Genomic DNA, 14,389 nt, shown 5'->3' with positions numbered 1-14,389 from the left:
AATACCCTGGAATAAATCTATCTACAGAAACAAAAGACTTATATATAAAAAACTATAAAACATTGATGAAAGAAATCAAAGATGACACAAATAGATAGAGAAATATACCATGTTCATGGATTGGAAGAATCAATGTAGTGAAAACAAATATACAAACGAAAGCAATCTATAGATTCAGTGCAATCCCTATCAAGCTACCAATGGTATTTTTCACAGAACTAGAATAAATAATATCACAATTTGTATGGAAATACAAAAAACCTCAAATAGTAAAAGCAATCTTGAGAAAGAAGAATGGAACTGGAGGAATCAATCTGCCTGACTTCAGACCATACTACACAGCTACAGTCATCAAGACAGTATGGTACTGGCACAAAGACAGAAATATAGATCAATGGAACAAAATAGAGAGCCCGGAGATAAAGCCGCACATCTATGGGCACCTTATCTTTGACAAAGGAGGCAAAAATATACAATGGAGAAAAGACAATCTCTTTAACAAGTGGTGCTGGGAAAACTGGCCAACCACCTGTAAAAGAATGAAACTAGGATGCTTTCTAACACCATACACAAAAATAAACTCAAAATGGATTAAAGATCTAAATGTAAGACCAGAAATGATAAAACTTCTAGAGAGAAACATAGACAAAACACTCTCTGACATAAATCACAGCAGGATCCTCTATGACCCACCTCCCTGTGTAATGGAAATAAAAGCAAAAATAAACAAATGGGACCTAATTAAACTTAAAAGTTTTTGCACAACGAAGGAAACTATAAGTAAGGTGAAAAGACAGCCTTCAGAGTGGGAGAAAATAATAGCAAAAGAAACAACTGACAAAGAATTAAGCTCAAAAATATGCAAAGAGCTCATCCAGCTCAATACCAGAAAAATAAACAACCTAATCAAAAAGTGGGCCAAAGAACTAAACAGACATTTCTCCAAAGAAAACATACAGATGGCTAACAAACACATGAAAACATGCTCAACATCTCTCATTATCAGAGAAATGCAAATCAAAACCACAATGACGTACCATCTCACACTGATCAGAATGGCTGCTATCAAAAAGTCTACAAACAATAGATGCTGGAAAAGGTATGGAGAAAAGGGAACCAATTTACACTGTTGGTGGGAATGTGAACCAGTACAGCCATGATGGAGAACAATGTGGAGATTCCTTAAAAAACTGAAAATAGAACTGCCATACAACCCAGCAATCCCACTGCTGGGCATACACACTAAGGAAACCAGAATTGAAAGAGACATGTGTACCTCAAAGTTCATTGCAGCACTGTTTACAATAGCTAGAACATGGAAGCAACCTAAATGTCTGTCAGCAGATGAATAGGTAAGAAAGCTGTGATACATATACACAATGGAATATTACTCAGCCATTAAAAAGAATGCATTTGAATCCGTTCTAATGAGGTGGATGAAACTGGAGCTTATTATACACAGTGGAGTAAGTCAGAAAGAAAAACACCAATATAGTATATTAATGCAAATATATGAAATTTAGAAAGATGGTAACAACAACCCTCTATGTGAGACAGCAAAAGAGACACAAATATGAAGAACAGACTTGGACTCTGGGAGAAGGTAAGGGTGGGATGATATGAGAGAAGAGCATTGAAACATGTATATTACCATATGTGAAATAGATCGCCAGTGCAAGTTTGATCCTCAAAACAGGGGACTCAAAGTCGGTGCACTGGGACAACCCAGAGGGATGGGATAGGGAGGGAGGTGGGAGGGATGTTCAGGATGGGGGACACATGTACATCCATGGCTGATTCATGTCAATGTATGGCAAAAACCACCACAGTATTGTAAAGTTATTAGTATCCAATTAAATTAAATTAATTAATTTTAAAAAATTTTTTAAAAGAACACAACTTATCAAAATATTTTGAATGCAGTGAAAGCAGTGCTCAGGGGAAACAATACATACATTAGAAAATAAAAAAGATCTAAAAATCAGTAATGTAAGTTTCCACCTTAGGAAACTAAAAAAAGAAGAACAAATTAAATCAAAAGTAAGCAGAAAAAAGAAACAAGAATTAGAACAAAAAATCAGTGAAATTAAAAACAAGAAGCCAATAGAGAAAATCAAGAAAACCTAAAGCTTACTTGAAAGATCTATAACATAGATAAGCCTCTAGTCAGGCTAACTAAGAAAAAAAGAGAGAACATAAATTACTCATACCGGAAATGAAAGAGGCTACATCACAACAGATTCCAAGGAAATTAAAACAATAATAAAATAATACTATGAACAACTTTATGCCCACAAATTTGATAACCTACATGAAATGGACCAGTTCCTTGAAAGCTACATTTGCCAAAACTTACACAAACAGAAACAGATGATCTGAATAGGCTTGTATTTACTAAGTCCACAGTTTGGCAGTTTCTTACAAAATTTAACATACTCTTGTCATAGGATCCAGTGTTTGTACTTCTCGGTATTTACCCTAAGGAGTGGAAAATGTGTATCTACACAAAAACCTGTGCACAGAAGTTTTTAGCAGGTTTATTCATAACTGCCAAAACTTAGAAGCAATTAAGATGTGTTTCAGTAGGTAAATGGGTAAAAAAACTGTGGTCCATCCAGACAAAGGAATAATATTCAGAACTAAAAAGAAATTAGCTATCAAACTATGAAAAGGCATGGAGGAAACTTAAATGCATATTACTTAGTGAAAGAAGCCAATCTAGAAATGCTACATGGTATGTGATTCCAACCATATAATATCCTGTGGAAGGCAAAACTATGGCGACAGTATCAGCGGTTGCTGCGGAGTGACGGCAATGAACAGGCAGAGCACAGAGGAGTTTTAGGGCACTGAAAATACTTTGCATGACAGTATAATGACAGATATATATCACTATACTTTTGTCCAAGCCCATAGAATGTACACCACCAACAGTGAATCCTAAAGTAAACTATGGAATTTGAATGATTTTGATATATCAATGTAGAATCATCCTTGACTAAAAAAAAAAAAAAAAAATTCTGATCAGTAATGATAACGGGGGAGGCTATGCATGTGTAGGGGCAGAAGTGTATTAAAAAAATCTACGTACTTGTCTCTCAATTTTGTCATAAATATAAAATTGATATAAAGGTTTTTTTTTTAGTGTGTATGAGAGAGAAGAGATTGTAAAGTTCTAATACACATCTGAGTTCCAGAAGAAAGAATAGAAGAAAAGAGAGGAGAGGCATTATCCAAAGAGAAAATGTCATATTGAAAGTTATCTCTCAGGTTGAAGAGGAGCAGTAAGTCTCATGTAGAATAACAAAAATAGATCTAACACCTGGACATAGACTGATGATATTTCAGAATATCAGAGACAAAGGGAAAATTTTTCATGAGACCAAAAAAAATAAAAAAAAATAAAAATTTAAGAGATGAGACATGTTACCTACAAAAGAATGTTGATTAGACTAACCCAAGAGAAAAGCCAGAGATGATGAAATAGTATCTTCAACATGATGAAGGGAAAATGACAATGAAGAATGGATCAAAATAAAAATTTTTTTTCAGACAAAATCTGAGAGTTCTTTCATAAGCTGTCACTGAAATAATTATCAAAGGACACACTCTAGCAAGAAGGAAATAGAGGAAGCAAGGAGGAAACAATGAACTATAATAAACAATCATGAGGTAGGAACTTGGTAAACACATTGGTCAGTTTAAATAAGCATTCACCTAGTAATAATAATGATTAATTTTAGGGGGTTTAAAAACAAACAGATGGAACCAATATACTGGATTACAATTATCCAGTTTTTACAAAGACTTTAGAATGTAGAAGAAATGTAATTATTCTATGTTTCCTGTATTACTCATGAAGAAATAGTGACTAATTTTAAGTCACAGATACATATTAATAGTTAGGAATAACTTCTTAAAATGAAGGAGTATAATATCTTATTTTTAATCCATTAAATGGGAAAGGGGACTAAAAAATTGACCAATGATGTAGAAAGTGATGAAGGAGGGACTTTGCTGGCAGTCCAGTGATTAAGACTCCATGTTTCTACTACAGGGGGCATGGTTCAATCCTGGGTCCAGGAATTAAGATCATGCATGTCACGTGGCATGGCCAAAGGACATGAAAGCAATAAAGGAGAAAGAAGCAAGCACAGGCTTAGATTTTAAAAATAAATAAAGTAGTGGGGAACTGGGTCATGGAACTAAAGGGAGTTGATGATGGCTGTTGGGAGCTGAAGTCTAAGCAGTCAGGTTGAAGTGCAGGGTCCTTGCCTTTCTGAGATGTGTGTTTCTCCACTTCTCCTTTGTAATCAAAACCAACTGCTGACTATAGAGAAAAGGAGAGAGAATCAGTTAGAGTCAGAGTTAATGTTTCCCCTTCCCTCACATACCCTTAACACCTAACTCAGCCCAGGAGTTAGTTATAGGGGCTCAAAGCTGAGTATGGGAGTACAATGTACAAACAAATAGTACCCTGATAGGCAGCATGCTACAGAGCAATGACCATGGGCTCTGCACACAGATAGATCTAGATCCAAACCCCAACCTCACATCCCTTTTTATAATTGTGTAACTGCAGGTACATCCTTTAATATTCCTGAACCTCAGGTTCTTCAAACATGAAATAAAAATAGGTATATCTGTCTTACTAACTCAACTGTAAAATGATTCCAGTATATTTGGGATATTGTGAGGACTAAATGGGAAAAATATAGAGTGTAGGTCACTCATTAAGTTAGTGTTTTTCTTCTAACTCTTACTAAACTAAAATGAGACAGTAGCTAGAAAAGTGCCTTGTAAACTATAAAGCACTGTGCACATGTTAAGAGATATCATCCCATACTGACTGATTATACTACACCTCTTCTCACAGCAGCACAAACCCAGAGATGTGGATTTTGTTGGATAAGAGGCAGCCAGGACAATCTGGATCCTAGCTGCTTTGGGACTGGATATCTTGGCAAATACCTAACATAGCTGTATCCCCATATGGCTTAGTAATTATGAGTCTCTAAGCAAATCTATATATTGCATTTTAAAAGCTATTAGTATGTATTTTTTCTTGATTTACAAGACACACTGGCTGTTAAGGTGATTCAGTTTGTGGCTGGTGAGGCAGAAGATGAAATAAAGAACAACGAAACAGTAGGCAGAGGCAGGAGGGGGGCCAAGATGAAAGGGAAATTCCACCCTGATTAGAGAAGAACATTACAAGCTCCATATTTCCATTACTGCTTTTAAACATTATCCTCTATGGTTCTCCTTTACCTTACAGTATGTTTTTAATTTTTCTGTTTTATTTTTTTAACTACCTACAATTCAAATAACATTCTAACACTTAGCTTTAAGGATTCAGGCCACTTATTAACAACTGCAGGTTAAACAAAATTAAAAATCTCAGGTAGCAGTGAAGACAGCCTCTCTGTGTGCTGCTGCGGGGCAGACACACTATTTTGTACCATAAAAAATGAGCTCAAAGAAACTGATCTACTAAGGTGTGAAAAGGAGAACATGAATGAGTTATCAGTCTTACTCTCCTGACCACTCTGTCATCTGTACTCATACTGCCCTTTCTTTTTCCTCTCTCTTCAAAACTACTCTTTGTACAAAGGACTCTTTGTACAAAGAAGTCCATCTGGACTGTAGCGAGTTGGTGCTAGATGCTGTGAAAAGTAACCTTTACATTCTAAAAGTATTGTAACCTTAATTAGTTGTTTTACTTGATTATTTGCTACCATTATAATAATATTTCAGCTGATATTTCTGTTTTCCTGAAAGGCATAAATATTTATAAGACTTTGCTATTAGGCCAAAGGAGGAGCTCTGGAATTTCCTCTTTTCTCTTCATGCACACAGGATTGATAAAACCAATGGCTTAGTGATTCCTTATTCAGAGTTTGAGAGTCTTTGTCTCTTTTAAATGAACACCTTTTAGCTCAGGATGTGGCCTCCAACAGTGGCACCAAAGAACTTGCTGAGGTAGTTGTGTGGGAGCCATTCTCATGATGGACCCTCCTTGAGACCATTGCCCCATTTTTCCACAGGAGAAGCACAGGCCTACATTCAAGGTATTGTTGGTAAGTCCCACATGATCTGAGTTGGATGGCACAGGGAGAGAGCGTTGTCACTTACCTTGTCTGCCCTGTCCTTCTCAACTCCATATTTGCCCCCAAAACCTCTGGCAGCATCAGTCTGAGAAGAGTGCTTCTCCACCTCAGCAACATACTCATGGCCCACAGCACTCTGAGAAAAATCAAGATGGGAATGAGTAAGTAGATAAAAAATGACCAAAGGAAAAATAAAATGATGCAGAGACAGGACAGGATGTAAGAATACAAGAAATTCCATTCTGGGTCATACTGATAACCTATGTTGATATATACTATATATATACTATACTGATAACCTAACAGTAGTGCCAAGGAACATGTAATGGGAGAGCAAGGTAACTTTTTCTGGAGTCTTGCACATTCTGATTCTTCTTTCATACCACTAGGAAATCATCCTTTAGGAAACTCGCATAAGATGTGTTGGGAACCAGAAGGATAGAGACTGCATCGACAGAGCGGTGTTTAAACCAGAAACAAAAGAGGGTGAAACAAGGCCTTTGTGTACCAAAAGAGGAATGAGGGTAGTTACCAAGGGGAGACCTAAGGGGATTGACAAGAGGCCATAGCCAGGCTGAATATTTCTCTAACACAACCAAGTGCTTTTGTTTTGGATCTTTGTTCCTGTAAGACCATCAAAGTTCTGAAGTGCCACATGAGCCCTGATATTAAGTGATTGACTCTTCATACTAAATGGGGCTGGTAGACAGTACCATGTGTAGTCATGACATAAAATTTAATTTTTAAAACACCCTCTTCCACTTTTTCCTCCTACAATTTTCTACTTGGTTTTGAAAGATATGTCCCTTTCAATGTTTTGATATGGATGCTTTAATAAATAACCTTGGAATTGAATAATACTTCAAACCAAATGGGCTTCCCTGGTGGCTCAGATGGTAAAGAATCTGCCTGCAATGCAAGAGACCCAGGTTAAATCCCTGGGTCGGGAAGATCCCCTGGAGAAGGAAATGGAAAACCACAACAGTATTCAAACCAAACAGTGATACCTTACAGAGTCTCAACTAAGAAGAAATTAGAAAGCTCCCTCTTCCTCCTGCATTTCCAATTCCATGCTGGCATAAATATAGACAGTGATGTGAAACACTGCCCTATATGAGCTCCTGATAGCTCACTTTGCAGTATTTTTGGGTCTGCGTAGGTCAACTTTGCTTGCTGAATTCAAGAATAAATGACTGCTTATCTACATTTCTTTTCCCTAGGAATTCTGTAGGAGAATACAATGTCTAGACTGCATTTTACACAATGACCAAACAAAACACTTCTTGAGGGTGGACTAAAGGTTTTCATTAAATTGTTTTTTCTCTGTGGAGATTAAACATTTTTTAATTATAGGAATATGTCTATATTTTTGAGGTTAGGAAAATCAATGGAAAAATATGATTCACCATACAAACTTTCTTGTATCATACCTTCATAGTATCTAATGGATAAAGGAAAGATAATATTATATTCAAGGGCATCTAATAGATAAATCCCCATCAATATTTTTCACACCTATGTGCAAATCATAAGTGATGTATAAAATGTGTAAAAAAACAACCCCACTAAATATACAGCAAACAGTAAAAGAAGTTGTAGCAAAGACATAATACACATACATTTAAAAGCAGTAAATGATTTTAAAACCTGTTTTCCCCTTCTGTATGTGTGTTCTGTGTCTCTTCAGTCTAGGAATTACAGTGTAGCTGAGCCTACATTAGGCCAGTTCTTCTAAATTCTTGGCTCCCATTTTCTGCCATCTATACATTGTGTTGAAATCAGGGGGGAAATTATACAAATAATATGTGGACATTCTATTTTAATATTTATTTTATTTGTCTGTACCAGGTGTTAGTCATGGTATGCAGGATCTTTAGCTGTGGCATGTGGGATCTAGTTCCCTGACTAGGGATCGAACTTGGGCCCTCTGCATTGGGAACTCGAGATCTTAACCACTGGATCACCAGGGAAGTCCCTGAACATTCAATTTTAAAACCAAATGGATGTTTTACTTTTGAGTAAGTTTTAACCATAAAATAAACAAATTAATCGATTTACCTTTTTTTTTTTTTTAAAGCAAATACCCCCTTTCAATTCACCTTGTCCATTCGGTCTTTTTCCACTCCAAACCGACCTCCATAGCCATGAGATGCTTTGGGCCCTGACTCCATCTCTTTCTTCTTGAGAATATCATGCTCCTCTGATACTTTGTTCCTCAGCAGGTGGATGCTGGAAGCAAACACATCACAGAGACTTGTCTAGCACAGAGAAGTCAATGAACCCTCCTTGCCAGAAAAACAGTAATTTTGCAGTATGTTCTGTTCATTTTTAGCAATAGTCCCAAACAGTCCCAAATAACCTGTGCTGGGTCTGGGAGTAAGGGATTAGTGTGGCCGGCATATATAGCCTGATACGAACTCTTCATCAAGCAATAGTATCCTCTAGTCTGTCATTTTATTCACTAAATAACCTTCTGATATTTAGACTCATGTTCCTAAATGTTAGAGGCCAGTAATTGAAAAGTTATTTTCCTCTCTGAATGGATTTGCTGTCTAACAATTAGGTGTTCTACCTCAAGAAGCACAAAAAGATTCATATACCCTTTACCCACACATTCTAGTCCTAGAAGTCTATCCCAAGGAAATAATTTTAACTGTGGCAAAGCATAGTGTCTAACGATATTCACTGAAACATTATATTTAATAATAAGAACCAAAAAACAATTTATGTGGAAAAAATTGGGGAATAGTTAAGTAAATTGCACATTACTTCCCCCCCCCCCAATTATTTTTATTAGTTGGAGGCTAAGTACTTTACAATATTGTAGTGGTTTTTGCCATACATTGACATGAATCAGCCATGGATTTACATGTGTTCCCTATCCTGAACCCCCCCACCACCTCCCTCCCCATCCCATCCCTCTGGGTCATCTCAGTGCACCAGCCCCGAGCACTTGTCTCATGCATCCAACCTGGGCTGGCGATCTGTTTCACACTTGATAATATACATGTTTCAATGCTGTTCTCTCAGATCATCCCACCCTCGCCTTCTCCCACAGAGTCCAAAAGTCTGTTCTATACATCTGTGTCTCTTTTTCTGTCTTGCATATACGGTTATCATTACCATCTTTCTAAATTCCATATATATGCGTTAGCATACTGTATTGGTGTATATCTTTCTGGCTTATTACACTCTGTATAATGGGCTCCAGTTTTATCCATCTCATTAGAACTGATTCAAATGTATTCTTTTTAATGGCTGAGTAATATTCCATTGTGTATATGTACCACAGCTTTCTTATCCATTTGTCTGCTGATGGGCATCTAGGTTGCTTCCATGTCCTGGCTATTATAAACAGTGTTGCGATGAACATTGGGCTACACCTGTCTCTTTCAGATCTAAAAATGTGGAAGAATTTGTGTGTCATCCTTGCGCAGGGGCCATGCTAATCTTCTCTGTATCATTCCAATTTTAGTATATGTGCTGCCAAAGCGAGCACTGCACATTACTTTTTAATGGCACATGAGGAAGTTATTAAAGACATTGAGTAGGAAAAATACATCATTGAGGAATTTATCTACACATTAAGTATTTTATGTCTCTTCTTGTCAAAAATGAATGCCCTTCACACTGCCCCTAAATCTGCTTATTCCCAAGAGAACTAAAAATTAATAACCTTCATTTGGGACACCTCTATCCCTAACAGAACATAACACTGAAAGGAGGCCTTCTCCCCTTTGCTTCACTTTCATCTTTACCATGGTGGTGCTAGTGGTAAAGAACTCGTCTGTCAGTGAAGGAGACATAAGAAATGCAAGTTCGATCCCTGGGTTGGGAAGATCCCCGGGAGAAGGAAATGGCAACCCACTCCAGTATTCTTGCCTAGAGAATCCCATGGACAGAAGAATCTGGTGGGCCACAGTCCATAGGGTCACAAAGAGTCGGACATGACTGAAGCGACTAAGCACAGCACAGTACAGAGAACATCTATGGGTATTTGTTTGGCCTGAGAATATGAAGTGATAGCTCAGCACCAGCACCAACTCCAGCACCAATAAGTGACAATCAGGACTGATACTTCGACACATATAACGACCACTGGGGATTCCTAGAGACACTTGGGCAAGAGAACCCTAAATAAAAAATTTGACTTCCTGCAGTGAGAAATGGAGGTTTGGAGAACTGAGACAGCAATTTTCCTGGAACTTTACTAGCTCAGATAAACCAGATATATTGGTTACAGTTAGAGTGGCCATTTCATAAACAAAATTCTCCTCTTTCATGGAAGAATAGATCCATCTTGTGGCCTTGTAGGGTAAGGCCACCAGAAGTCTTTTTTAAAAAGCCATCTTGGCTTTAGTCAAAGCTAATTTTAGAAAACTGGCTTTGAACCAGATGAAATTAAGCCAAGAGCTGGAAGAACCCTCTGTTCCCGTGCCTGCTCTAAACCCTCTGGCAGCAGTGAAGGCAGAGATCCTGTGTTGCTAGTTTGACAACATCAACACTTTGGAACTATCTGTGTCCAAAAAAGTTACTGGTTCCAAGAACAGGTAAATGACCAATATTTCCCAACCAAAGTATTCAGATGAAGAATGAATAAAATGGGACTAGACATTACTTTCAAATGGGGAAAATATGCAAAGTTTTAATAAATCCAGTCACTGTTGCATGAATCATAACTGCATTATAGTTGAAACAAATTTTTAAAGGGATTAGAAGATGAGATTCAGGAATATCTCCCTAATAGTTGGCAGTGAGGCTAATCAGAGAATCATGACAACAGATAATAAAATTTGAATGAAAATGTTGGGGCCAGCAAAGACCAACTTTTTACCAAATTCTTTAGGCTATAGCTGAAGCTACTATAAATGTGTCATATTATTCCATTATTAAATAAACAATTAAATATTTATTAAATTTTTTTAGTGTGAGGTACCGTTAGACTCTGACAATACAAAGATAATTAAAGTATGAAAATAGTGACCAGATGGAAGATATTGAGAGGAAACTAAAAGTTATATTTCAATGTCCTAATTGGCATACCTAAGAAACTTGACACATTAACTCTCAGAAGCCTATTTAAAGTCTTAAAATACCTTGCCTTGGAATTGATAAAACAGTATAGTTTATAGTAACCAGGACCTCAAAGATGAGCTAAGAGAAGGGACAGATTTTTTTTCTTTGTTATTATTATAAAAGTAAAAGCACAAAAATGAGTGACTCAGACTATAAGATTTTATTCACAAACAATGATCATAGACAAAGAAAATTCTAAAGAATCTACATCAGTTTGCTACTAGAACTATTCAGTACATTTAGCAAGGTCCCAGAAAACAAGACTACAATCAAAAGCAATTTTATTTCTACATACTGGCCACAGACATTTGAGAATTTAAAGCTAAAAATAAATTCTACTTACCATCACATGAAATAACACTAAATATTTTAGTATAACTTTAATTAAATACGTGCAAGACCTGAACAATGAAAAACATTTCTGAAAAGATTAAAGAAGACTTAAGTAAATGGAAACATATCCCATATTCATGGCTTGGAAAACTTGAGATCAAGTTTTGGATCTCAAACTTGGAAAACTAAGATGTAAGTTCTCTCCAAATCTATGATCTATAGATTCAATGCATTCCCAGTCAAAACACCAACAGTTATTTTTGTAGGAATCAACTAGCTAATTCTAAAATGTGTGTGGAAATGTAAAGTTCTGGGATAATAAAAAGTTATTTTTTAAAGGAGCACAAAGTTGAAGGACTACCTGATTTCATTGCTACAATAAAAGGTACAGTATAATAATGTTACAACATTCAGTGCAATATGGTATGGGTCAGAGCAGACATAAATCAATAAAATAGTTTAGAAATGAACCTTCACACATATGGTCAAAGATGCTAGGTAAGTCAGTGAAGAAAGAATAGTCTTTTAATGATGTGGGAATAATGAAATCTCCAAATGGAAATAAAATGAACCTCAATCTTTGCCTCATAATGTACACAAAAACAAATTTGAAGTAAATTGTAGGCTTAAATGTAAAAGCTAAAACTATAAGTCTTTTAGAAAAAGACAAAAGAAAAAATCTTCACAATTTGAGGTAGGCAAAAATTTCCTAGACACATAAAGCACTGACCATAAAAATTTTTGATAAAATTAGACTTCATCAGAATTAACATATTTTGATCTTTAAAAGAAGCTATTAATAGAGTGAAAAGGCAAGTTGTAGTCTGGCAGAAAATATTTATAAAACATAATGTCACAAAATACTTTTATCTAGAATATTTAAAGAACTCTTAAAACTCAAAAGAATACAAATAACCTACTTTAAAAGTGAGAAAAAGATTTGAATAGACACTTCAAAATGAAGATATATGAAAATAAATGAATGGCACATGAAAAGATGTTCAATAAAATTATCCTGTAGAAAAATACAAGTTAAAATCACTACACACTTAACAAGAATGATTAAAAATACTAACAATATTAAGTGTAGACAAGGACGTTGAACAATTAAAACCCATACATTATTAGTAGAAATGAAAAAACATTTCTTTCAGAAAGCAGTTTCTTTAAAAATTAAAACAGACTTTTTATATGACTCAGGAATTATACTACTTTTATGTATTTCCCAAGGGAAGTAAAAATATATGTAAAGAAAAAGATTTGGACCCAAATATTCATGATAGCTTTATTTGACAGCTTTATTTATTTTTACCTGACCTTCAAAAGGAACAAAAGACTGATACACACAAGACCATGAATAGATCTCAAAAATATTATGCTGAGTGAAAGAAGACAGACACAAAAAATACATTATATATTACTCCATTTACATGAAATTCTAGGACAGGCAAAATTAAGCTATAGTGACAAGATGCAGATCAGTGTTCACATCCAGCCTCGTAAAGAGGTGCACGAACATAAGTGAGGAAAAGTGGTGAGAAGATGGAGAGAAGGCAAGAACCCTTGAAAACCAGGCAGGTCCTGGAAATACCAGACTGCTTGGAGCTGCCTGGCCCAGGACTTCTCTACACAATAGGTGAAGGATGGATAGGATCATTTGAACTATTTACCAAATTACCAAACCACTCCTCAAACTAAATCTATTTTTACCGACCTCAAAAAGAAAGATCATGGGGGATGGTAGTGAGATTAATGAGAACCACAATCACTTCCTTTTCCTGCTTTGAGTCATCTGAGCTCTGCAGCTACTGTTCTCTTCTACTTCTCCTCCTTTCCAAGGACCTTAGTGATTCCCATCTGATCTTAAAGGTTGTTCTAGTCCACATGAGCCAGAAAGAATCCCAGAGTATTATAGACTTACCACTGGAAGGTCCTCTAGAGATCTTTTTGATCCCAGTGGTAAGTTTGAGAATCAGAGAGGGAAGTGGCCTGTCCAAGATCACCTGGCTAGGAACGAGCAGAGACTGGGCTTTTACACCTCAATAGTCTGGGTAAATGGGAGAGGAGTGGGGTTTTGGGTAAATGTCCCCACCATTTATTTTATCAGATATAGACCCAGTTAGGCTAATAAGGAAACACCCAGGGTCACCACATTTTACAGCTCCAGGGGTCACCAGTCAGAGTAATAAATATACTGGATTGTGTAACACAGCAGTCCAAATAAATGCCACTTAGGAATAAGGAAGATTGTCATCTGTTTACATGTTTATTTTAGGCTTTTAGGAAGAAAATCTGATTCAACCAATCTATACTAACAAGAAATGGAGATAACATTATTGAGAGGCCAGGAGGTGCTAAGTACTGCACTAGACATTGCTACATGCTAATCCATTGAATTCTAACCATGTATCTGCAGGGTAGCTAGTCGCATCCTCATTGGATAAATAAATAAGCTGAGTTTCAGAGAAGTTATATGCCTAACTCACATTGCCATTAATGGTAGAGCTGTAAATTGAATCTAAATCTATCTGATATACAAGTTCAAGCTCTTTCCATAAGACTGTGGCAGGGGTTTAGGGGTCCTCTTTAAAACATTCTACTTCTGCTCTACATGTGAGGGGCTTTGGTAAGGGAAGGGTACAAGGAGAGTTTGTATGCTTATCTTAATAGCTCTCAGGATATGAGGGCTGAGTGGCCTTTTCTCAGAAAAGGAAAGACATCTTAACTTGGGCAGGATTTGATGAGCCTACAGAAGAGCACCAGAGAAGCTTCCTGCATGACCCAATTCCATTTTTTCACTTTCCAACTGCTTCCAGAATTGCCTAGTTTCCTTAAATATGATATTCATACATTTACCTGAAATAAATCAT

General features: G+C 36.4%; 1 protein-coding gene and 1 pseudogene across 1 annotated transcript in view; both read right to left on the bottom strand.

The window, feature by feature from the left end:
• The window catches only part of HCLS1 (hematopoietic cell-specific Lyn substrate 1), a 34,957-nt gene that overhangs the window by 16,039 nt on the left and 4,529 nt on the right, over positions 1–14,389 (bottom strand). Inside the window, exons 4-6 of the mRNA XM_043875108.1 lie at positions 8,210–8,339; positions 6,136–6,246; positions 4,276–4,330 (exon numbers count right to left, since the gene is read on the bottom strand). Of these exons, the coding sequence (XP_043731043.1) occupies positions 4,276–4,330; positions 6,136–6,246; positions 8,210–8,339 (296 nt within the window). The remainder of the gene's footprint in view (positions 1–4,275; positions 4,331–6,135; positions 6,247–8,209; positions 8,340–14,389) is intronic.
• Positions 9,511–9,609, bottom strand: LOC122676213 (annotated as a pseudogene).

This window comes from Cervus elaphus, chromosome 19 (genome assembly GCF_910594005.1).
Source record: "Cervus elaphus chromosome 19, mCerEla1.1, whole genome shotgun sequence".
NCBI classification, from domain to species: Eukaryota; Metazoa; Chordata; class Mammalia; order Artiodactyla; family Cervidae; genus Cervus; species Cervus elaphus.
Note: the sequence above shows the minus strand (reverse complement) of the source record. Positions and strands in the feature narration are given on the sequence as shown.